The following is a 26795-nucleotide window of genomic DNA, read 5'->3' as shown; positions in this document are numbered from 1 at the left end:
CATAAATTCAGATTTTGGCATATTGCTTGATTCTGGAGACATCTTCTGTGTGCTGGATCGCTTATGCAAATTAAGCAAATGTCCTAGAAATTAATCTTGAAATACCTTGGGATAAAGAGCTTATCACATGGTGCTAAAGTAGTGTACAGCATTTTGTGATGGACTGTTTACAGTTTGGGAAAGCAGAAGAACATTCTAGATGTTCTCAAGCTACATACTCAGGTAGAATATTCCCCTGATACTGTATTTCTCAGACTTGAATGCAGAACTGACTGACTAGAATTTGGAAAAAAAAACCTAGGGGATTCCTACCTAAAACCTAAGCAAAACAACAATTCTGTGATAGAAAGAGAAGTGTGCCCTTTAGCTACTGTTACCCAAACATTCAGACCTCTGTAGTTCAGTTTGCCAGCACATTTAAGCTCGCTGAAGTTTTCTTGACATAGTTTTTATTTTCATCTGTAGGTTTCCCCACTTACAAACAGTATTTATCGTATACATTATACATTTGTAGATATATAAATGTATAATGTATACAAATATGGAAATAGGGCAGTCAAAGTCAACCATGTAAATCACTGGCAATTAAGTTTAGAAGAGTGTTGTCTATTTGAATGGCTACTTTGAGCACTAGAAAACCAGTTTGAGAAAGAAAACTAGATAGTTTTGTGCAATACTATACAGTTCAGTTGATTCCCTATCACAACTGATATTTTCCTTGTATTCGTAACCAAAATTCCCAAATGTATTTTGAAAATAAATGTCATATGTCAGTTGCTGTTTGCTAGTGACGTTCTAGATTTCTGAAGCATTTATTTATGAAGGGCTGATCTGCACTCCTGACTCAGGGAATGCTCCATTTGAAATACACTAGGTAAAACGCAGTAAATAGGATGGTAAACTTTGGTAGATATGTTTTTGTACATAACTGACATTTAGAATATAATAATTAAATCTAAATTAAATTTGTGTGTGGGCACCTTCATTTGAAGCATTACAATAATTAAATGACATTAGCACTCTGAAGTATGTATCTCAGAACAGCAAAGAGCTATTAGCATTACTTAGCAACAGTAAGAGCCTTAAAGGTCAATTTTACCTCTTTCTTTTATTTCTTTGTTACTGTTCCAAAAGTGGAGGGGGAGAAAGGGGGAGGGAGGAGGAGAGAAAAATAGAGATAAATTACCAACTGGAGTAATTGGACTGCCTCATTACCTGTCTAAGTACTTCCAAGGCCCCACCATGATTGTCTGTTAAGGGCTGCATGTAATGACCACCTAGAATAGAGGTGGGCAAACTACAGCCTGCAGGCCACATCTGGCCTGCGGGACTGTCCTCCCTGGCCCCTGAGCTCCTGGCCCAGGAGGCTGTCCCCCCTCCCCCACAGCCATGCTGCCATGCGGTGCAATGATCTGGGCAGCAGGGCTGCAGAGCCCGGCCTGCCCCAGTGCTCTGTGCTGCACAGCACGGCTGCCTGTCATGGTAAGGAGGGCAGCATGGTAAGGGGGCAGGGAGCGGGGGGGGTAGGGGGTTGGATAGAGGGCAGGGGAGTTCGGGGGGTGGTCAGGGGCGTGGATACGGGTCGAGGCGGGCAGAGGGCGGGGAACAGGGGTTGAATGGGGGCAGGGGTCCCAGGGGGGGCAGTCAGGAAGGAGAGGAGGGGTTGGATGGAGCAGCGGGGGGTGGTCAGGGGACAGGGAGCAGGGGTGGTGGTGGATGGGGCAGGGGTCCCGGGAGGGCAGTCAGGAAGGGGGAGGGGGGTTGAATTGGGTGGGGGGGCAGTTAGGGGTGAGGGGTCCGGGGGCGGTCAGGGAGAAGGGGTGGTTGGATGGGGCAGGGGTCCCGGGGGGGGGGCAGTCAGGAAGGAGAAGGGGGGGTTGGATGGGGCAGCAGGGGGCAGTTAGGGGCGGGGGGTCCAAGGGTGGTCAGGGGACTGACAGCTGGGGGGATGAATGGGGCAGGGGTCCCCAGGGGGCTGTCAGGGAACAGGGTGGGTTGGATGGGGCAAGAGTCCCGGGGGGTGGGGCTGTCAGGGGACGAGAAGTGGGGGGGTCAGATAAAGGATGGGGGCCAGGCCATGCCTGGCTGTTTGGGGAGACACAGCCTCCCCTAACCGGCCCCCCATACAATTTCAGAAACCCGATGCGGCCCTCAGGCCAAAAAGTTTGCCCGCCCCTGACCTAGAAGAAGGCATATGCAGTGCACAAGTTTTACTGAGCCTATAAAACTCGGGAACTATGCTATATATTCTTGAGTGCCATCTACTGGCACTTTATCTCATAACTATTTATGTTGAACACTCCTGTAACAATATCAGAGCATCACACACACTTTAATAAATCTGATTCTCTGCTGCACTGTATCTTGTACAACAATCTTAATGTTATACGGCAGAGTGGAGTCAAGAAGAGTTAGCACCATGTGCTTAGCCAATTGGTGCAAAAGCCCTGTGCAAAAAGACTGCCACTCTGGTTTGGTATCATTTGATATACCTAGTTGCAACCATGTAAATCACTGCAAAAGGGGGAAGGCCAGAGAAAATCAAGGCATGAGGAATGTATTATCACAATACTCATTTGAGGTAGAGATGGTACTGTTATCTCCATTTTACAGATGGGAAACTGAGGCACAGGGAGATTAAGTGACTTGCCTGGGGTCACACAGGATGTCTGCAGTCGGACTTGGACTTGAACTCAGACTCATTAATCCCAATCCAGTGCCTCAACCACAAACCCATCCTTCCTCTTCATTAGAAAATTGGGTTATAGGTTCAGAGTCCCAGGCCATATAAGGCCTATCATTTTGGTTATATGAGTGGAATGATCTGTACATGGTGGCAGGGAAGCCTGCTTCTTAAGATGGATCAAGACCATCTTCAGTGGGAGTTATATATTTTACCCAGAACTTTTTTTAACACCTAGCTAAAGCAATAGTTAATAATAAATAATAATAATTAATTATAATTAATAAATAGCTAACAAGTGAAGGAGCAGAATAGTCAAGGAAGCTTAAAAACAAGGGGAGAAGGGCTGGAAGGCTCAGAGCATATGTAATGACATCTACACAAGGACCTGAGAGAGAGGCGGAGGAAGGGAGATAATCGGGGGGGGGGGGGGTTGGCGGGTTGGGGAAAGACAAATACAGAACCAGAGGAGAGATGTAGGGAGGAAAAGAACCCAAAGTGACAAAGAACAAAAATAATGAAAAATGGAATATCAAACTCACAAAAATATAGGACAGTAAATGCTGATTGATTAGAGATGTCACAGGGAACATCCTCACTATGGATCATTGGTATTTCAGATAAATAAATTTCAGTTTCTATGTGAATTTTGAATTCAGGAGACTGTCTTATGTACAACCAAGAAAATAAAAAGAGAAAAAACAGGCAAAGGAGAGGAAATGAACCAAAACCAGGTGATACGCAGCAATCATGTCTCTTGGGGTTGTCTCCCATCTTTATTCAGACCCGTTCATCACTTGTGGTAGGCATAGCTTTAGTAGCAGCTATTTTAGTAATGTCTAAAACTTTCCTGCCCTCTTTTTCAGAGCCCTAGCATGCAGATTCAACCCCCTAGACATTCACATGCAATTATTTTCTAATGATGCTAGAAGCAGACCTTCCAGTCTACAGCTTTAAAAGACCCCATGTGCCAGTACACTGCTGCTGACCTTTTCAAGACATATATATGAAAGACACGTAGATACAATTGGCCAAATTCATCCTTGGTGTATTGCCAGTGAAGTCTGTGAGTTACACCAGGGATGATTTTGACTTGTAATCAGCAGCCCAAATTGCAGGAATTTCATCTTTTTACACGTACTGGTTCACACTAAATTCAATAGCTTGCTTGACACTCTCTTTACTTTGTCATTTAATATATTTTTATTTATGAGTATTTGAGTGTTATATTTCAGTGTGTATGCATTTACCTGTGCCACTTGTTCTCCACTGGAGAAGTAATGTTGTGTACTAGTTGTTATTTTACCTGGGCAGAATACCTCTCCTATTGCCATTGTGCAGTAACAGCCTACTCCATAGAATAAGATGAAAACATTTTGTGGCATTATAGGTTAACTAAATAGAAGGGAAATCCATCATCCTGCTTCAGTGTCACCACCAATCTGAAGGGATGAGGAATGAAGCTGATAGTTTCCACACAGCAAATACCAAAATAAACAGAAAGAGTTTGTTCATTTCAATTGGAAGAGCTGATGTGTTTAAATATGAATATGTTGCTTATAGCCAAATTTTAGTGACAGCAGCCCCATGCCATCTATCACTGTTTGCACTTTTACTCCTGCTAAAAATAGACACATTGTCTCTGGATTCTTTCACATTCCACATCTGCAGGAAGTTTTTTTTTCTCCCCTCCCTCTATACAGCCATTCCAGTTCCCTCCACTCCCCCCACCCCCCGGGTGAATCACATTCAGGAAGATGCTAAACACGCAAGGCTTATACAATAACAAAAAAGCCTGAAATTACTTCGCTGTCTTTATCAGAGGTTGATGTGTGTGTCTCTCTCCTTTGTGATTACAGTCGAGGGGGACCAGGCACAGCTACAAAATGATTCCCTATTTTCATTAAAGAATAAAGTGGGCTACAAGGTAGCAGGCAGAAACAAGACTGTGGAGCGGTTTTCCCCAGACTAGGTCAAACAACTTGCTGCTGCTCTTCATGTGGAGAAAATAAGCAATGTTTCACAATGTATTGCTGGCATGCTTTAGAACTCAGGTTTTGGCAGGGAGGTGGGGGAGGAGGCTCCTGGGTCTTTTCCATTTCTTGCTTCTATTATATATAGAAGTACATCCATACACTGATTTGATTGTTCTCAGAAAAAACATGTCTACCCCAAGCTCTAGTTGACCTGCCATCAAAAATTGTGTCTAACCATAACAAGCAGCAAATCCCACTCAGCAAACAGCAGCCAGTCAGGGGACACATACTGCCAGTCCCAAACTCCTCACCCCTCAGGTCCCCAAAGGAAACCCCACATCTAGGCTCTCCCCAAACGCCTTTTCATAAGTTTGAGCTGTGCAGCACTCCCTGAACATCAGCAAGTTCAGACTGTTTTGGATCTGCACTCTTACATCCCATCACTAGGAGGGTGGTATTTCACAAGGAGGGTGGTGAAGCACTGGAATGGGTTACCTAGGGAGGTGGTGGAATCTCCATCCTTAGTGGTTTTTAAGGCCCAGCTTGACAAAGCCCTGGCTGGGATGATTTAGTTGGTGTTGGTCCTGCTTTGAGCAGGGGATTGGACTAGATGGCCTCCTGATGTCTCTTCCAACCCTGATATTCTATGATTCGCTATGATCCTACCCTGAGAACTCCACTGACTTCTGCATAAGCACAGGTTTCCCCACGTGGATCTCAGTGCAGGGATGGGGCCCTGTATACCAAGCAAGCTCTGTCTCAAGTGCATCCGCTGGTCCCAACTGTGGCAGCATGACACGGAGTGAGCAGTAGTCTGTCCAGAAAGTTCCAAGACAATTAAGGTTTTGTAGGTCACAACCATCAGCTTAACTCCATCCAGAAGCCACTAGGCAACCGATGCAGATCCTAGATTACTAGCCAATCAAGCTACACTGGGGAACCTTAATAAAAACATTCCCACCGGTGCTACCACTGTGCCCGCACCAGTGGGAGCCCTAGTACAGACAAAGCTTTCACAGCCAGATCCATAGTTTCCATTATGTTGATTAGATTTGCTTTCATCAGGTTTAACTAAAACGGGAGTGGGGGTGGGAAGGGAATGAGTCTGGCCTTGTCTACACTTCAGCTCCCACCAGGGCTACCAATGACCGGTAAAAAGCACCAGTGGGAATATTTTTGTAAATTTCTTCAGTGTAGATCCAGCCTGGTGTCCATGTGCTCACAGTGAGACATTGCACTTAAGGTAAGGAAGCTGCTGCATTCTGCAGTAGCTTCAGCCTCAGAATGGATTGAAGTGCAGTGCATTAGCCCAGGTGAGAGATGACAAAGGCTGTGCAAACCACAGTGCCAAGGTTTGCATCTGAGAGGAAAGGTCTCAGCCTCCTGGTCAGGTGCAGACAGAAAGATGCCAGCTTGGTCACTGCCAGTATTAGATAATTTAAAAGCAGTTGGGAATCAAAATAGACCCCCCTTCTTCCCCGCCCCCCAAGATGAGACTTCTGATCACAAATGATGGCTCAACATCCTCAGATAAGTAGGAGAATTCAACATCAGCCAGATCCTCCGGTTGCTTCTCTTAACCCACCACAATCATTTCAGGCTAATCCAGGTTGTCTCAGACAGCTTGATCTCTTCCATACCCCAGCCTTGCAGCGAGACACTCAGCCCTACCTTGTGGGCAAGAGGAGATGGAAATATAAAAGATGAGCTTTCAGGACTGTCAAAACACTTCAGCCATGTCTCCTCTCTTAATGGACTCATATGAATGTTGAACAAAAGAGGTGACAGCATACAACCCTATTGTACCAGATGTGAGAGAACCCTTGTGAGAGGAAAGCATTTGCCCATCACAGCTTCTGGAATCTCAGAGAGAGGAAGAAATAAGATTGAGCTCTATCAAACTGGCCACAGTTTCAAACCCCTTTACAACAAGTGTTCTTGCAGAAATGTGCGTACACCTGTCATGCACAGAGAACCTTATGATGACACTCACACAAATCAGAAAACTGCATGTACAAATCACCTGTTTGCATATGCAACTCTGAGCAATTCCATCTACAAGTCAATATGGATTTTTCCACATGCACTTGCTGCACTGAAATTAGAAAATAAATACGACCCCTAAAATATCTGGTATAACATGATTTATATAAAATATAATTCCATAGATTTATTGGCACATAATGAAACATAACTAATATAGGAAAAAATTAATGTTTCTCTGTATCTATTCTGTTTGTTAGTTTATGAGTTTAGTTTATAGGATCTCTCACTCCATATATCTTAGTGCTGGACCAGCTGTAATCAGATACATGAGTGCAGTGTTCTAACTATAAATTGCTGTGTTAATAGAAAACTATTAGGGGCACATTCTCATTAACATTGAGTCCCTTTATACCATTCTGGTACACTGCATTAACGCCTCTTTACACCGCCAAAAGGCCCTTTGTTTAATGTCTTTAACAAATTAGAAAACTGTTATTTCAATCCGAAAGATCAAGCAAGGGTCAGTAATTGAGCAAGCACCAAATGCTTGTTTACTTAGCAGTCCTGGACCCAGATAGTTAGAAATGTGAAAATGTATTGGGTGTGTTAACCTCATAGTGAAACAAAAATCTCTTAGAAAATGAAGATTACTTTTTCCCCTTGACTAAAGAAACATTAATTTCAGTGGCATGTACAGTGAGGTTATATGGGTACTGGGCACAAGTGGTCAGTTACTTTCCTGGCTGTCTACAAAAAGCATGTTTATTCCTCATAATAAAAAGTTATAGTACAATGAAGTGTTTATTGCTCAATTAGGAATCTGACATGCAAACGACTTATAACATCTTGCAGGGAGTACAGTTAGAAATGATTTTTTCCAGAAGCATCAAATGCCTCCCAGCCCCACTCCCCATCATATACTCAAAAACAATACAACTTAAAAACCCACTGACAGGTTGCTTAGGGCCCATATTTAACTTGTTGTATATTACAGTAGGGAATGCAACATTTTTTCCACTTTAATTGATCTGTCAGGCACAGATTTAAAAAAAACAAGCACAGAATTTAATTTAGGTCCTAAACATAAACAAAGCTGTGCATTGAGTAGGATTTCAGATTATAGGATGCATGCACAGCTTGGTCTATGTGTGGGATTTACATTAACTGCTTTGCTTGTTTTTGTTACTAGGCATTGCTTGGACAGTCACATTATTTTTAAATTCATGAACGTGGAACAAGGAATATGTTTTCTACTAAAATGCATCATAATAATTCATAATACATGCACCCCTCCCCAAACAGTTAAGATGCAATATAGCATCATAAAAACAATTTAGAATACAATAAAAATTAAATGAGTCATCCTTAATGTTTACTGTATATAGTATTTTTCTCCAAGGATCTCAAAGCACTTGACAAAAGTGATCAGATATCATCCCTATTTTAAAGACGGGGAAATTGAAGAACAAAGAGCTTTAAAACCCAAGTCAGCAGGGTACTTAAGCATATGCATAACTGTAAGCATGTGAAAAGTCCCATTGTCTTCAATGGGTTTACATGCATGGTTAAAGTTAGGAACATGCCGAAATATATTGCAGAATCAGGTCTTAAGTGACTTGCTTGAGGTTATACAGTGATTGAGTGGCAGAGCTGGGAATAAAACCACAAGTGAAATCTGACCCTATTGAAGTCAATGGCAAAACTCCCACTGACTTCAGTGGGGCCAGGATTTCATCCCAGGACTCGATTCCCAGTATCATTCTCTATCCAATGGACAACACTGCTCCCTTCTGTAAAGCTTTACCAAGTAAAACGTGTCAAAGGAGTTGCCAGTGAGGAACAAGTTAATTTTTGGAATAAAAAGGTTTCAAGTTGTTTTATAAATGGGAGGGAGGCAGGTACTAGGGATTGCTGGTATCTGTTTTATTCATTTGCTTATTTATATCTTATCATTAAACAACAAACTTTAAATGACTCAGAACCATCAAGGTGTATATGATGTAACCTCATGTTCCCATCATGATTACACCAGTATGAATGGAAAAATGTAAATATGGCCCATTCCCATTTTTAAACAACTTGAGCCAAATTCTGCTCTTGTTTACTCATGTGCATCCTTGCTGAAGTCCACTGGAATGGATCGTGTAACTGACGGCAGCATTTGACCCTTTGAGTTCCATAGGAATGTCACCATTACGGTACAGCTAACATAGTGACATTTATGTGGTCCAAAGGATCCAGAAAACTGTGGTAATGGCCAGTATTTTGAAGACTTCACTCAAGAGTGTGTGTGTGTGTGTGTGTGTGCGCGCGCGCACGCGTGCTAATTTGGCTCAAAGGGGTGTAGAGAATTCAGCATGGAAAGGACTCAGATTACTACTATAAATGAAAAAGACTCCATTTCCCAAGAAAGACTGCCTTGTTTATGCTGCATCATATATGCTGTTCCATGTTAATGTGCATGTACACCCATTTATGATCTATCTATACTATTTTTCAGGATAGTTGTAGAACTGATCATTTATATATGGGAAAAGAGGGATTATTTTTCCCTCAGAGAGATACACTGAGACATCAAAGTCAGACAGTGTAAGACAACATTTATAAAAATGTTGACAGATATCTTACTGTGTTTGACTCATGTAGCCATCAAAAGCTCACTTTCACAGAGCATTTTTGGACATCTTAGTTGGCTGAATCACCAATTTAGAATCTGTCAGACCTCATTATGTGGCTTAAGAGCCTCTTCTTGGTGCCATTTGTTATGCATTAATAAGAAAACATTAGTGAATGTGTCCTCTGGTACAACCAAAATCATTGTGCCATTACATAGTAAATTTTGTTCTTTCTAGCGTTTAAAAAAAACCTCACAACAGCAACACAGCTTAATTGCTATGCAAAGACTTAGAGCCACTGCATAAGCATCAGTTCCAGAGTTTGGTTTGATTTGAATCAAGCCAAGCAAATTATGCCTGGATGTGATTTGACAAGGTTTTCCTGCTTGCCTGTTTCTCTCATCTGAGAGAGAGAGAGAGAGAGAGAGGCAAAGCAGAGTGTGTGCTCAATTTAGACTGGCCTTATTCCCCCAGCATTTTGTGTGATTCAGATCTATATTTACTGCCTTTCAGTATCATAAATAGAGCAGTTTGAGACACAGTGCTGTTACAAGGCTCTGTACCAAAAGGCAGATTTATTATGAATGCTGGTAGGGACCTTTTTTTCTCTCATTGACTAGATGTGACTCAAAAAGTTAATGGTAATTGTTATCATCTTCATTTAGCAAAGCAAGAGAGAGAGGGGGGAGAGAAATGGGAGCAATTTGCAGAGCTGAGAACAGGTCATTACAGGTGTGTTATATTAGTATATTCATGAGCCCCCAGGGACAGGCATGCTGAGATATCCAATAACTTTCTTAATGTGTAATTACACATCATTGAGCTATAATTGATTAATTGAAAAGAGAATGTAGGCAGATGCTAGGCCAAGGCTTCTGCTGATCATTAAATGAATATGTCCTTGCTTCCTTTTAATAAGTAAAGTGAACTACTCAAAAGCAATTAAGTCAGAACTGAAATTCATTAAATTTTAAGTAATTATTGGTATTAACTTGTATAATAAAATAAAGGTCTTATGGAGTTTTTTTTCTTTCTAATGGAAATACAATAGTTCAGTCTATCACAATTTGAAAGAAAAAAGAAAGAAATGCCTGTACAGAAAGGGGTTAACAGTGAAATATACACTCCCTGCAGGTACTCTTTGGTACTCCTTAAAATATCTAGGTATTTATTAGCACAGCTGATGTACTAAACTGAGATCTCATTCCTGGAAATTCTGTCTACCATTGAGAGAGTACCACCAGTCCCTGGGGTTGCAGGTTAGCTTTTCTTCCTGTAGGCTTCCAAAGATCCCTCTTCCTAAGATTTAAAGATACCTATATTTTTCTCCTTTCTTTTAATTACTACCTAGTTCAACAACAAAACGTGTAAAAGTTCATGTTTGTTTCGTTCCTTTTCATGGCAGCAAAACCACATAATTTTAAACTGTTTTTTTTTTTTAAAGGTAAATTTTGGGTCAACCTCATAATCATTATGGGCCATATCCTAACTCCATTTTTACAAAAACGCACACTGGATTCAATTCTGTATACAGGGTGTTATCACAAATCTATCTTTACAGGGCTTTCTGACTGGTATATATCCTTTACATGAGAGATCCAGGGTAAAATTTTCAAAAGTGTCTAAGTGACTTAGGATCTTAATTCCTGTTTTTAGAAGGTCTTGGGTGCTTAGGAGTCTAAATCCAACTTACTTTCAATGCATTTAGATTCCTAAGGGCTTAAACTCCCAAGGGACTTAGGTACTTTGATACCTTTGAAGGCATGGGCCTTAAGTGCCTAGGTCTCTCTTGAAAATTGAATTAGGATAATAAATCATTTATGGCCTGATTCTGCAAGACCTTATATACCTGCTTAACTTAACTACTAAACTAAATATTATTTAAAATATTACCCACAATCTATTCATAATGGAAATGTTGATGGATATTATCTCACCATTTTATTTTACATACAGTAAAGCGTATAATCATTTTTAACATGTAGTAGTTCCCATTGAAAACAGGCTGAATTTCACTAACCTTGGTTATGACTAGGGCCAGCCTATTCTATTTTTATCAAAATATTATTGAAAAGGTGGTCAGAATTTTTGCTTTCCAAGAAAAGGATTTTCAATAAACACAAGATTTTGATAACTACTTGACTAACTTTTCTGATAACTTTTCAACAAACTAATTTTAAAAAATAAAAAAGCCATCCTTTTGTTGAAATTTTACATTTTTTAAAAGCCATTTTTCAATTAAAATGCCTTTTTTTTATTTCAACTAACTTTAGTTATAACTCTAGTAAAAAGATCCAAAAGGTAAAGAGTGAAGATAGGACTAGACAGACACAATGAAGCATATGAGTGAGGACTTGATGTATGTATCTTGAAGTTAGTTGAGTATTTTAGAAGTTACTCAGAAACAGATGGTTGCTGCTCATTTATGAGAAGAATTTTTACTGCTTCTACTGGGGAGACAGGTGATAGAATCAGGGCTTGTAATAGATTTTGAATTTTTTCCGATTTTAAAATAAACTTTGCTCTTGATTTTAAAAAACTTAGTGATGATCAATGGGAAAAACTTGGTAATATTCCTTCTATCCACAAAACAGCTTATGCTCAGAAAGTATCATCTCCCAAACACAAGCAAGAGAGCATGCACCTCCTAAAATAGCATCCATGTCTATACAAAATGGTAATCTGGAAGAATTCTGGGATGATCTGGGAGCTATTTATAGTATTTACAGGGAAGGGTGGCGCAAAAGAGGGGAGGTGTATTGCCCAGAGCTGAATGGGTTTTATGTGTCCTAGCACCTACAAAGGCAGCTGTCATCCTCTCAAGTTCACCACAGTCACCTCTTTCCATCTTATCATACTTCTAGTCAATCCTGTTCTCATTTTTTACAACCTTTCTCCTTTTTCCTTTCTCTGCTGACTTTGTTTTCCTTAACTTAGCTTACCGTTCATTGGACTAAATGTAAAAAGAAAAGGAGGACTTGTGGCACCTTAGAGACTAACAAATTTATTTAAGCATAAGCTTTCATGAGCTACAGCTCACTTCATCGGATGCATTCCGGACGAAATGTGTGGCTTATGTCAGACTACTAAGAGTACCAGTCTGCTTCTTGCTGGCATGTATATCGCTAACTGTGGCGTCTCTTTGTTTCTTACTTGTTTGGGTCTGTTTCATATTACATGTTACCGGAAACTCACAAAACAATATTGCCCCCCAAAAGAAAAGAGCTGGAAAAACCCTCCAACCCTATCCCCACTGATATCGTTGTTCACTGACAGATGGCCCAGTTTCTCAAAAAGCAAAAATGGGGCATGGGGAGAATACTCTTGTTCTGAAAAGCTCTACAGGGGCTGAAATCTCTTCTAAAGCAATGTCAAACTGCTAATCAGCAGCAGCCCTATCAACAGCTACAGGAAAAAGTTCTCAGCAAAGACACTTATCCTCATTATTGTTCTCACATAGATAAACACATTCTGAGCACTTACATCAGAATAGAGAGGGAAAATCTCTCACTCTTTTAATGCTGCAAATCAGAGCTACTCTCTAGCCCACAGCATAAAAAAACCATGGGCTTTTGGATCTCATTTCCACTAAAGTTACTATATTTGACTCTCTAAATAAATTTCTTATCCCTTCAGAATAGATTGTATTTTCTATAACTTTCTACAGCTGGTCTCTAAGGCGTATTACAGTGTCCTTCAAATTAAATAGTGTTCTAAAAACCTTGTTTGCTACAGTGTTTAAATTATTTGTAAGCTCACGTATAGCAGGTTTTGGTCAAAAAAGCAAAAGAAAAACTGTGTATATATATATCAGTCTTTTGCTACACTTTATGGTACAGTTCCTCTTCTCCTGTCATACCCCACAGCCCAGTCCAAAGCCCATTTAAAGTTAATGGAAAGACTCTCATTGATCTCATTGGGCTTAGAATCAGAAGCTTAAGAGTTCTAAACTTGGTGTGGATGAGGCAAAATACAAATTTTAATAGCTACCAGACATAAGCAGGGTAAATATTATTATTGCCATTTTACAGATTGGGAAACTGAGGCTTAGTGACTTGCTGAAAGTCACACTGAAAGTCTGTTGTAGACCCAGGAAGAGACTCCAAATCTCCCAAGTCCATACCAGTGCTACAACAAAAGGACCATTCTTCCACTTCACTATATAGTAGAAAATAATATAATAATAATTAATAAAGGCCAGTGACAGTGGACATTTTTGTTCTAAAATTATCGGCTGTTCTAGTTGAGAGAGGTCTGAAGACAAATATATAGTATATAAGTTCCTGGTGACAGCATATCTTATGGTGATTGGCAGGTTGGGGTTCTTGTTGTTGTTGTCCTTGTTCTTTATTTGGCCATATTATTTACATTGTTATCTTTCTGTTGTACTGTCCCTGCTGAGTTAATGATCATATTTTGTGTCTACCTGCATGTCTATCTAGGAAGTATACTGTTGGCCAGGGGGCCAGCAGATTGGCCACTCAGTGTTTCTACTTATACCCATTTAATAGGCTTATGGCTGTCAGCACTACAATTTCACTCTGTGTTGGAACTTTACCTAGAAGGAGTGTGGGGTCTCTTCTTCTAAATGTGTGCGCTTAACTCTGGTGGACTTGAGGGGTCATTAAGTGTGTGCAATGTGAACAGACTATATCCCACAAATTCAGCCTGGCAGCAATACTTTTTTAAAAAACATGATTTAAAATCATTTTGCCTATTTTTTCAGACTTAAAGAGAAACAGAATGCAAGTTTTTTGTGGGTTTTGCGGTGTTTTTTTAAAACATGCTCCCTGACTCAAGAACAATTTAGTGTTTGAAAATGAAATGTTGCAGGCTGTTAGTCTATAATATGACTTAAGCCCTTTTGTTTTTTTAATCACAAAAAGGGTTAAAATTCACCTGGCCAAGATTACTGAGGTTTTAAGAACAGCAACATCACATCTCTGTGGTAATTACTTTTCCCTGAGATTTTACAGGGCCATAACATGCAATGCTGACAGCTCTGCATAGCCTGATCCAAAGCCTACTACAGTCAATGGGACACACTTTCCATTGATTTCAGTGGGTTTAGGGTTACGGTCTCTTTGCACTAGCTAATCACAGCATATACTAGGCTATTTTGCAGCTATTGAAATATATAAATTGAATCAGTAGTTCTCAGGAAAGGGGTGTTAACCCATTAGTGGACAGCAGGGGACTTGAAGAAATCTACTGATATCTGCGGAAAAACAGCTGGAAGTTGGAGAGTGACAAAAGCACTGCACTCTGGCAATTATAAAAGCTTTGGGCAAGATTGTGCCTGATCCCTGCATGGATGTACCCTCTCTCCTGCCCCCACCTGCGCACCTGAGAAGATGCCTGGAACAATAAGACTCTGTGAGCAAAGGGTCCTGCTGCTCTTGGCTAGGATAGTACTTCCCCCACGCCCCCAGGGACAGGAAGAGAGTGGGACTAGGGAACAGTGCAGAGAGGGAGGGGGAAGCTGTTGCAGTCTTTTCAAGGATGGTGCATCAACACAGCTTCTTCTCACTCCCAGGAGCTCTGAGAGGCATTGTGTCTGCCTGAGGCACAAGGACTCCTATGGTTTCCGCTGGGGCAGTGGAAATCTGTGCAGACCGCAAGGTGAGGCTGTGCTTCAGTGTCACGACAGAACACCTCAACCACAAAAGCTGCTAGAAGTATAGTTAACTAAGATCACACAATCCTATTCAAGCTCCCTGGTAGCAGGCACTGTGTATAACTGTTCCTTTCTGGGCAGGAATTGGAAGCTACTCTACCTCTCCCTCTGCTGGCTTGAACGTAAAAGTGAGAAGGAAAACCAAAGTGTTGGAAAGAGAAGTGGGAAAAGAAGGAAAAAGAGAGCAAAAGAGATAAAGAAAGAAAAAGAGATGGGAACAAACAAAGAAAAGAAAGAGAAGCAGGAGACAGAAACTCAAAAAGGCAAAAGGAAGAAAGACAATAGTGGAGAATACAAAAATATCTCTTCCCCCAGCTAAATATCCCCCATAATTGTTGCACTGAATATAATGTAGGATACAAGATATATAAGTGCACTAACAAAATTTGCCTTTTGTTTATGCTGAAGTGACTTTTGGGGCAGGTTGGGTTTTTTTGGTTTTGGTTTTTTGGATTTGTTTGTGGGTGGGTTTTTGTTTTTGTTTCTTTTTGGGGGGGGGAGTTTAGTAGCAGGGCATGGGAATTTGTTCTGATAAACTTAAAAAACAAAAAGCCATCAAGAACATCTCTTATAAGATAGACAATGAGTCAAATACCTGTAATTGTCAATCAGGTTAAATGTAAGCGTGAATGTCAATAATTTTTGTACTAACAAGGCCTCAAGAGCTTTTCAGAAAACATGTTGTTGTTTTTTGTTTGGGTCAAAAACTCTGATACATAAAAAATGTTTTAAGAGTACAATATTAAGGGTGTGATATAAACTAGCTATGGAAGGACATCCAAAGTTAAATCTGACTTCATCTTTAACTGCTGCTGCAATGTCTAGGTGTCACATGAATGCCACATTTTCTGATCTTCTATAAAATCAGTGCTGCAATATCAATGCACAATGGCACAAATTAAGGCAGAGCATCAGCCATAACTTTGGCTTTTGTTCATCTTTGTCATAACCCTAACTGTCTTTCCTTCTAGGGTGAAATTTTTCATGTCTCATATTTAAATCTATTTTTATGTGTGTGGGTTTTTTTTATAGTTTCCCTTTCCACTTTTGCTAAAGATTAATGATATATGTGTGATCACTGATTTCCATGTGCAGAGTTTTGTGTAACAACTGATGGCAGGGTATGGTTTATTTTGTATTTAAATAAGGACTTTTGCCCAGCTAGCCTATCTTTTAACTAATTGTGTAGTAGAGTCATAATGCAGAATTTATCATACCACAGCAATATAGTGCTATTCCAGTTACAATCCTTAGTGGTGTATTTTATATATCATTCCATAGGTACACATGGTGCTTACTTTGTCTCCTTAAAAAGTGATCTGAGAAAGCAGCCCAGCAATTCATTTCCTTAGCCCACCAAAATTATCACTTGCTCAGAAAGCAACATACTAATCCTAAAACTGCACTGAATATTGTTAAATATTAATATAGCAAAGGAGAACAAGAACAAACTGTTGTTTTTTATTTTCTATTTTTGTAGAGGGGCATCCCGGTATGGGCTCTCCCTGCTCTGACTAACCAGGGTATGAGCCTAGGAGGACTTGTACTTTCTCTAGGCAATGACTCAGGAATTTGGGCTGCTTAGAGGAGGAACTGTAGGCTTTTCACCAGTCCTTTCATTCTAGCACATCATTTTTCACTCTTTAATCCCATCTCTTTCCCAACATCCAGCACTAGCTGAATTGCATTGCTACTTGACAATCAGCTTCCAGGAGACTATACTCTGCCCTTTCCTCCTCGAAACAAAGAGATGTGCCTGTATAAAAGCTCCCGGCTGCTGAGAAATTTAAGTCCTGATGCAGGGAACCCTGGCAGTGGATTGCGCTGCCAGCCAAGCCACCATACTGGCCTTATTCTTTTAAAAAATATTTGCATTATGTAGTTCCCAAGATTTTATCATGTATTGCTCACCTTAGGAAAATTCTATATCCTCATTTTGTGTGTGTGTGTGTTCTGTATTAACTGTGATGGCACATAGCACATTTTGGATCTAAAGTGGGAAATCAATACCATAAAGTAATCCCATAACTGCACAACGGATTTTTATGCCAACCAAGTCTTTAATTGTCACGGCTTTCTTAATACACAGAGCTGCCATATGCACTCAGAGCTTTAATTTTTGTTAAATGATAACGTATTCTTCCTTCTACTTCTTATCTAGCTGTTTTGGATTTTTTTTTAAATAGCTGAGTTTTACCTAACTAGTCCAAATATTTCTCTTAAGCAATGAACAAATAAGCAAAGACGAAAGCATGCAATTTGCAATAGCATAACATAGGTTATTATGGTTATTATTATTATTATTTTATTAGACTTAAAAATCTATCCAAGTATTTAGGGGTTAAGTCTTTCAGTGAGCGTCTGTGACCCAGGATATTAACATTCTAACCATGTACTCTTGTTCTTGTGGGAGCACACTAGCATACAGAACCCATCAGTGCTTGATCCCCTAGATCCACCCTGGCAGCACCCTCGGAGCAGAAGCATTTCCAAACAGTAGGGACTGTATGTGCTGCAACAAACCATACTGGAAAATGGCAGATGAACCCTAAAGCTAAGAAAGCACTTTGAGCCTGAGCTTCCAATTTCATCTGACAGGCTATTATAAAATTTTCTCTAAACTGCAAAAAGAAAACTCCAAGGATTTCTGGATTCTCAAAAGAATAAACAAGTTTCAATTTCTCTTTCATTTAAAGTCTTAACTCTTCACTGCTTTACAGAAAGCAAGAAACCAACATCTGCCTCTCACTGTTAATGACTGGTTAAGCTTTCTCCATTGGGAAACAATCTTCCTGTAATTTTTTTTCCCCTTCTACTTTCTTTCTATTTTTTCCTCTTGTCCAGCAGAAAATTGCCCACAATAATATAGAAATATTGACTAGCACTTCAGACAGAGACACTACCCTCCCTTAACTTTGAATAAATTTGTTTTCAACTGCATTTTAACACAACATAGAATCAATGGAAATATATAAATAAAATGACTACCTGACTATAAAACATTTAGCATCCTATCCAAGTCATAGTATCCACCATCTCCAAAGGCTAGTACCTACATATTTTGAAAGAGAGGTATTCTCTAAGTATATCTTTAATGATAGCAGAAGTGCATATTCATAATTTTTGTCCTCTTTCTTTCAATGCAGATTGACTCCAGGCAGAATCCCTGCCAATTTTTTTTTTCCAATACCATCGGAAAAATAAAACTATGACAAATTACTTTTATTACTTCCTTAAAAAAGAACTGAAACCTGTCCAAAAAACACACAGAGGACAAAATACTAAGTTGGATGACTCAGAGCTTTTGCTGAGTACAACAAGAGTTACGCAATAGTACAATATTTTAAACATAGATTGATGGGGGAAATGTAACTGTACATTAAAACGATGCTTGGAGTGGGCATTAGTTGCTCCATTCATCTATTTTAAAAGAAAACAAAAAGTTACATTTGGATTAATAACTGAATTATTTCATGGATCAGCCAATGTTAGTGTACTGTGTCAGACTCTATCCTGCATTCCTGGTACACTCAGAACTCCTGATGACTTCAGCAGGAGTCTTGCACGTGCTGGGAATGCCCAGTATCAGGCCTGAAGAGACTAGTGCTCTTGTATTGGTTGTGGTCATTGAGGAATGAAACTTTTTATTTAGTAACTATATAATATTAGGGGAATAATTATAAATTTGGCTCAGTTTTCCTACTCTTTGGCCACTTAGGTCTTAACCTTGCTCCAATCGATCAATAGGAACTTTGCAATTGATTTCAGTGGGAGCAAGATCAGTTCTTGAGGCCCAGATTCATGCCTGGTGTAACACCTTTTAGTTCAAGTGGCATTCCATTATGGATGATTCTTGCCCTTTTGGGTAACACAAGTGGCACAAAGCAGCTAGAAAACATCTTAACCACCTAGTGAAGATTTCCTTAGTGAAGGGTATCCTTGGGTGACACATTGCTACCACTGTGGCTCTAAGCCAGTCCCTGTCCTGGCCTTGTTGTAGGGGGCATTACCAGGGAATAGGGGCATGGTCAGTGTGTCTCTGGGTTTTGGCTATTCCAGGTTCTTGGAATGACCCCTTGGTGGGGCTTTCACTGCTTTAGCTTATGCTGGATACTTGACGGATCCCAGGCTGATCCTAAGATTGGGGAGAAAACAAAGGTGATAGAAAGCCACCTATGTTCCCCATTTCCCCTGTCCTGTGCCAAGCACAGCTCAGCTGGACTGCAGAACCCAGCCCTTTGTTTTTAAACCACTGATGTGAGAGTGAAATCCCAGGGATCAATTTCTGCACTTAGTTACATGAGCGTAACTGACTAACTTAATTGGGGGTTTGCATTCTAGAACTGAGAGCATACTCTGGCCTACATCTTCTGTAGAGGGGATTTGCTGAGGCAGAGGAGTTGCAGCCAGTGTCTCCCCCACTCCGTTTTATATACTTATAATTAGAAAAAAATTTGTAAGTTGCTTCAAAATAAAACTGAGTGTTCTCATTTTTCCCAAATATTTCCACTTAGCCAGATGAGGTATTTACTTAATGGTGCTGGGAAGAAAAGGAAATGTAGGGAAAAGTTCTATAAACTCATCAAAAGCTCAGTTTTCAAAGGCAATGTGTGAATCTCTTTTTAAATAAATGACAATTCATTATCTGTTTACTTTAGGTAAAGAGAAAAAATCATTGTGGAGCACTCATTTTTGCAAGCTAATCAAGAATATTAGGTCCCAACAGATTCATTTAATAGAAATATAATAGGTATTCCTGCTTGTTTTTAACCTTGCCTAGTTGCAAATGCTAAAATGAACAGCAAATTAACCCTGCCTTGGAACAGAGATCCTTTCACAGCTGATATCATCTCTCTTACGGCTTATAAACATTCCAGGCTCCTTGTCAGTACTTCGCTGGCTTTCACTCCTTCCACAAAAGAGAAGAGGGGGAAAGCGCCTGACTACATTTCACTAAAAAATAGAGGAATAGTTGAATTCTAAAGGGAGTACTGCGTGTCAGCTCTGCTGTGTTTCCTAGCAGAACAAAATATTACAATAGTGTCTGAGAACAATGTAGAGCTAAGATTGGGGTGGGAGGAGGGGGGCCTTTTGCAGCTCTGGAGGCCAGTGGGTTTTTTTTGTTTTGTTTTGTTTTTTTCCTTGTGTTTTACTAGCCATTTCCTTCATGGCTCCTTATGAACTACTGTACAAGACAAGACAGTAAGACAAGGCCATTCAAGTTCCATAATCAGATATAAAAGATTTGCAAACAATTTGAGATGTTAAAATTGTTCAATGACATCAGCACTAGCATTAGAACTCTAAACAGGAAAAAAAAAGATGTAATATTTCATAACGTATGTAATCATGAACAAAAGCCTTTCAAAAAACTATTTTCACTGTGCTAAAGTAACAATCTAGACTTGTTGTAAGTATGTTATTCTTACAAGTAGTTCGCAGTTATTCTTGAAGGCAAGCCTTGGAGTTTCCTTAGCATAGTGCTGCTGGGGAAAATTTTCAGCATGTCCATCTTCATCTCTAGCCTGAAGGGAAATATAATGGCCTATTTAGGGACTTACAAATAATGGAAGAAAAAAATAGCTAAAAGCATAACAGCTCAGATCATTAAAACAACATTATTAAGAAATTTGTTTAAATACGCAGTACACCTTTTAGATATGAGAACTTGGGATGCTGATCGTTACATAGTTTAGGCTGAACATGCAAATTCACTGTGGTGTAATAATTAAAACAACAAGAGACAAACCCAAAATGAAATATTTGAGCTAAAAATTGTGAGCACTTAAGGGTTTCAATTTACTTCATTGCATTTTTTCAGGATTACATTACATACGTACTTGTTTAAACTTTTTTTTTACATGCTTAAGCAATTCCTAGATAACGTACCTCTATTTTCATTTTAACAGCAAGGCCATTACAAATAGCTTTTCATACTCATAATTTACATGTAATGCTATTAAAGATAAGTGGATTCTCCTTCCATTTTTAAGTAAAGCTCTGAAAAGAGCAATCATCTAACAAGAACAGTGATTCTTCAATCAAATGTGGTAAAATATTTAATTAAGAAGATGCATTAAAAGTTACTGGTTATTTTGATCTACACTGTCAATTAAGAAAGCTGAAGTTTAAATGGAGACATTAACAGAGCCCATTAGCAATATTGCTTGCATATAGTATTTTCCTTCTAATCTACAACATTTTCTGGTTTAGAGTTAAAGCAAAAGGGAGTAGTAGGTGAAAGGAGGAGTGTCAGCAACACACTCATTACACTGTTCATTTGGGTGACACTTGCACTCTGTTCCGCTTTCATCTCATCTAATCCCTGACTGTTCACTCTTTCTCAGCCTCCTAAAATTCACAGCTGAGCTGTCTCTTTCACATATGGCTTGCATATAATTATGCATATTCCATTTTACACTGCATTAAAATGATGAGCTTCTGGCTCCATGCCAGCTTATTTAAATAGGCCCCCAGTGAACTAGGAAAAAAAAAAGAGGAACACAAAAAAGCCATACAATAAGCAGCAGGTAGCTCGGTTTTCTGTCTCTTTAGATAAAACGTATGTCTGCTGCAAAAGGAACAGCTGAGAATTACCTGTTGTGATGTATGGACTGTGGGAAGGAGGGGAGGAGAGAAAAAACAATGAACACACATCTATGAAGTTATGACAGCACTAACATATTGTTCTTCCTTAATGTAGTGTGAACTGTCTATTTTCATGTGTCATATTCAGAGCTCTGAGAAATTTTTCTTTTTAGTGTTGGCATTTATGAAAGATATTTGCGCCTTGTAAATTCTATAACTTGTTGCTTGTCTTCAGATAAGCTTCTGTCCCTCTTTGTGGAGGTGGAAGATGTTTGGGGCATGAAAGGGGAATGACAGGGTTAACAATATTGAAGTTTTTAAAAAGCATCTATACCTGGTCCAAAGCCACTTGACTCCAATGGTTTCTGAATCAGGCCCCTAACTGTAACTGTGGTGTGGACACTAGCAGACTTCACTTCCCAGGGATGTTATCAATTTAAAATTCACTCATCTGTCTGAAAATGTTTTACAAATAATATCTAAGATAACTATGGCATAACTGTCAACAAGATGAAGGGGAAAATAACTAGGTTTATTTACTTTATATATTTCACAGCACTTTTGTCTCATCTATTGATCGGTTTCCCCTTTTGTCTGTGAAGATCTCTCACACACCAGCTAAGGAGAAAGATTTTTTTTTAAAAAAGGAAAATGTGATTGTAAAAGCACAAAAAACTGACAAGGGACTCAAGCAGGTGAAGTACCTGAAGTTACTTTTAACTCATTTTTTAACTGATGAGATTTCAGTTCACTATGTCTCTTTTATCTCTTCACTTTAAGAATGAACTCTCCCACACACCCCATAAATTTACCCATCCTGCCTTGTGGAACTAAGCATATCCAGGTTAGACTGTGTTGTCTACCCTGCCTTTTCCCTTTTTGAACGCATGCATTGTCCTTCCCTCTCCTTCTCCCTCCCTAGAGGAAGTAGGATTTAATTAAGGGTCTCTAGCAGGCCTTATGCCCATACCACTCTTCCATACCACTCAAGTGCAGCTGGGAGACAAGTATCTATAAAAATGCCCCTCTCAGAGTGGAATTTGAGCTTGTCAGCTTTGTGTCCCAAAGCAGCAGTATAGGGCTACTGACTAAGTCACTAGCTTTTCACCCACTCTGTCAAAAAAGAAAACTTATGATACCCAAATGAGAGAGAGAGAGAGAGAGAGAGAGAGAGAGAGAGAGAGAGAGAGAGAGAGAGAGAGAGAGAGAGAGAGATCTGTAGGTCCAAGGTAAGTATCATGTAAGGCTCTGAAGTGCTTCCTGGCTTCCACTGAATACAAGTTACAAAGTAATATCTTTAGATACAGTGTAACAGCCTGTACATGACAGTGTACACATTCTAGCTTGTCAGTGATCTTCTGTAGACATGTACTGCTGCGATCTGTAAGTACAAACACACACCTTATAAAACTAAATAGAAATTTGTGTTTATAGTGTGTGTGCATGTCAAAATATACCGTCAAACCCTATTTCGCCCTGCCCACCTAACCAAAATTGCCACACAAGCTGATGGCAATGCATTGCCTCCCCTACTTATCCAAACTTTGTTTTATCCAATTTCGAATGTCTCTGACAACTTGTTGGGCAAAATCTACATGTACCTATACTCACAACAATTTAGCTACATGATGCTATCATTTATGATTGTGGTAAAAGTAAATACAATTCAACTGTCTACATCCATAGTTAAAAATTCTTATTCATAGTGGTCAGAGCTATTTCTCCATACCCAACTACTGTGCATAAATCCTCCTCTAGGTTCTATCAGTTGCAAATTACTTTTGAAAGGCTATACTAATGTTCAATGTTGTGGGTTTTTTAATAAAAAAAAGGTTGCACTGAGCTTTTCTTTTGGGGGGAGGGTGCCTCTCACTCACTCACAGTTGGAACCATTTGACAACCACCTGTGACAGCCATGCTGACAAAACAGTGAAAGGAAGGCAATCTTTCTCAGTCACCTTTCACAAACATATGCCTGTGAGTTAAGAATGGATAGCACGGTGTGTGCAGGCAAATACAGAACATCAAAAACTGTTGTATTTTTCGTTGAGATCCCTGATCCCTATCTTTTCTTCTCTTTTACTCCCCTACCATCATCCTCAAAGGCCAAACTTCATGCTGACCTTATAGTGAAGCCAGCTCCATTGAGCTGACCATACATTCCTCAAGAGACCGACCATTAGTGCCATTCCATGCTTCGTGGGGGAGGAGTTCTCCCACAGTGACTAAGCAAATTACCTTTGCAGCCCTCCTCGTCTTTGTTTGTCTAGGCCAGGCAGGGACATAGCGAGAGTAGCCTATCAGAATCCACATCACTAACAAAAGGAAGACCTTCAGCTTCCAGAGAGCCCTGGAATCTTTAACTTCCACTTGAGTAAGTCTCAGAGGATGCATACACATAGTAACACTGGTCACTGCAGTATCCCTTTGCTGCCCTGATAGCACGGTGTATGATCTCACATCCTGGAACAGGTCTTAAGAATACTGATCCCAAACCAAAAGTGCAATAAGAGAAGTCACATTGCTATATGTAGTACCCCACAGCCATGCACTGTGCGTAATGCCGTTGACTCGCATTGTCTGAAATGGGTTTCTCTGTAAAGTTTTTAACAGCTTGTAAGTATTTTTAAAATTCAGGATACAACTTTTAAAAAAAAAAAAAAACAGTGGGTGTGGAGTGATTTTCTTAGTTCTATGTTGTGTCCACTCAAGTACTGTGCAAGTTACCTAGGAAAAGAAGTAGCAGTAAGCCATATTCTTTCAGTCCCATGGAAAGAAACTATATAACTCACTCAAGGCTGTCACCCTTAACAAACAGGAACAACAGCAACCTGCAGAGAAATTTTCTCCTCCCATGTCACTGGAATTTCTGCATGGATATTTGTTTCTCCTTGACCTTATTCTTAGTGCAAAATTCTCTCCTTGATCTACAGAGCAGAGCTCTTATCCATAGTGCAGGGTTTTTGGTTTTGGTTTTTGCATACTCCCTTAGTCTTCAGAGAGGAAATTTGTCCTTACCCAAATTATTTAGTATTTAAGTATAAGATTTTCAAAAATGCCTAATCACTAAATGCTCTCAAGTGTCTTAGGTGCTTTTTTGCAAATTTTATCCATAAATATTATAGGGAACAAGGCAGGTCATGCTGAATTATTTATTAAACTGGGTTTATTAAAGTTAACGGCCTTCTCTAAAGTAGGACAAAGCTTATAAGAAAAATGCACAAAAATCGCACAAGCTAGCCCATGAAAGTACAGTGCTATTTAGCTAAATATGCTTCAAACACCTGGTTGTTAAGGAGAATAATAGCAAATATCTCAGTAACCCAAACTCATAGAATATTTGACTACTTGCATAACAAAACTTGCAGTCCAGTTCCTGTGAAATGCCCTTTCAAACAGATGAGCCATCCCAATGTGATAGTTACATCCAGACACATGATAGATGTGCATGATTGGATGTTTCTGGTACGACAATCAGCTGGAAAAGTTTAACAATGCTGCTGTTTAAGTTGCTATAATTAGGTTTCAAAATTAACATCCTGTTAAAATGAATTTCCCCTGTTCATCTCAGTCCTGGTACTGTTGTTTCAGTCAATGTGACTACAGATGCAAAAGACAACAGGGCTGCCATTTTCATTGTGAAGGTTATCGTTTCTACCAGAAGGACATGGAGCTCCCTCTTGTCCCCCAGCAAAGTGTATCTTATGAAGAATACAGCAAAACTTGCAGGAAATCCACAGTTAGATGCTAATCCTTGAAATGCATGGTCCTCTGGATTTCTACTGTCCCAGCTAATCAGTTATTATTATGGTTCCTCTACTCACTTCAACCGGTAATGGTAAAAATAGTTCTCCACTTCCATTTCTGGATATTCACTCCATAAATATATTAGGACACTAACTAGCTAAATTGGGGCGTCACCACAAGCCCTGAACAAGGCACAGCCCCAGAAGCAGACTGTGGACCACAGTGGGGGCTACAATCCATAGAACATATTCCATTATTTCTGCAATCATGGAATAAACGGACAAATACGGCAATCCCTATTTAGGGGAAAGTCCCACCAGTGCTTAAGGGAATTTTGCCTCAGTAAGGCTCCTGGATTTTGCCCAAACCACAGAATGAGGCAATAAACCACGTTCATTTTTTTTAAACCTTTTGGCCTTCTCACCTGCACTCTGCCCATAAATCCATCTCTGCTGGTACTATTCCTAGTATTCCAAACCTCTCAGTACCTTTCAGACAGCCACTGTGAATTTTTAAATAGGCCACAAAATTGTTTAATAAATTCCCCTAAAAGACAGATTAGTGAAAAGCAAGGGTTGCAAATCACACTTTTAATAGTCAGTCCTGGACTATTTCTCAGGTCAGTTTGTTTATGGCCACCCCAGGCTAGAAATAAAGGCCCTATTAAATAGTTCCCAAACTGCGGTCTGCGTGCCACCAGTGGTCCTCTTAGCAATTGCTGGTGGGCTGTGGAGAGCTGACTGGTCACATGATGCTAACTCCCCTTTTTTTCCAGCTGCTGAAATGCATTAAAAGGCAGCTAAAAATACATTACTTTCCTAATGTTATTTTTCCATGTAAGCAACTGCTGCAGTCGCCACAGGAATGTTATTTGGTCGCCAAGGGGAGGAGAAGTAGTCCAGGAGACAATCCTTCTACTAGAGGTGCCTGGCAAAGGAAAATAGTATTTAAGTCTGTGCCCTTTTTTTACTTCTTTATGATGCATTAAGAGGGGGGTGGCCAGAAAGGGTTCTTCTGATTTTCCACACACACCCTCTTTCTGCTTATTTTTTATAGTAGAAACTAAGATGATGACATCAAGGGAATAGTAAACTGTTGGGGGACATGTCCGCACCCGCCCCCCTCCCGTGATTGGGCCTGTGCAGCTGGAGAGAACCTACACACAATAGTTTGCTGTCCAGTAGGCACAGCGTACTTTGATTTCACTGGCATGCATGGCAGCCACGGGCAACGCCATGGGCTCCACAGCTGGGGAGGGCTTTCTGATCATGTATGAGCTATGTGATCACCAAGGTGGCATAGAGGTGCCTTCAAGATTCAGTTCAGCTTTGCAGCTGCAGAGTCTAAGCAGATGGCACAGTTCAACACCTTGAAGGTACCTATGGCAAAACTTCAGTCTATCTCTTGGTAAAATTTGTTTAGTGTTTTGGGATCATTTGACAAATAGTGGTTTATAAACATCACTTCTTAGCAGGGATGGATCCAAATCAAAACCATGGGTGTAGTTTTTTGGGGGGAGGGCA

The 26795-nt window shown here is 39.9% G+C and overlaps 1 protein-coding gene across 2 annotated transcripts in view; it reads right to left on the bottom strand.

Moving 5' to 3' along the window:
• Nucleotides 1–26795, bottom strand: part of SOBP (sine oculis binding protein homolog) — a 135951-nt gene that overhangs the window by 42470 nt on the left and 66686 nt on the right. Inside the window, exon 5 of one of the 2 annotated variants that reach the window (XM_073336933.2) lies at nucleotides 20367–20462. The exons of the other annotated variant lie outside the window; for it this stretch is intronic. Coding sequence (XP_073193034.1) covers nucleotides 20367–20462 — 96 coding nt within the window. The remainder of the gene's footprint in view (nucleotides 1–20366; nucleotides 20463–26795) is intronic. 2 annotated transcript variants of the gene reach the window in all.

This window comes from Lepidochelys kempii, chromosome 3 (genome assembly GCF_965140285.1).
Source record: "Lepidochelys kempii isolate rLepKem1 chromosome 3, rLepKem1.hap1, whole genome shotgun sequence".
Classification (NCBI taxonomy): Eukaryota; Metazoa; Chordata; order Testudines; family Cheloniidae; genus Lepidochelys; species Lepidochelys kempii.
Note: the sequence above shows the minus strand (reverse complement) of the source record. Positions and strands in the feature narration are given on the sequence as shown.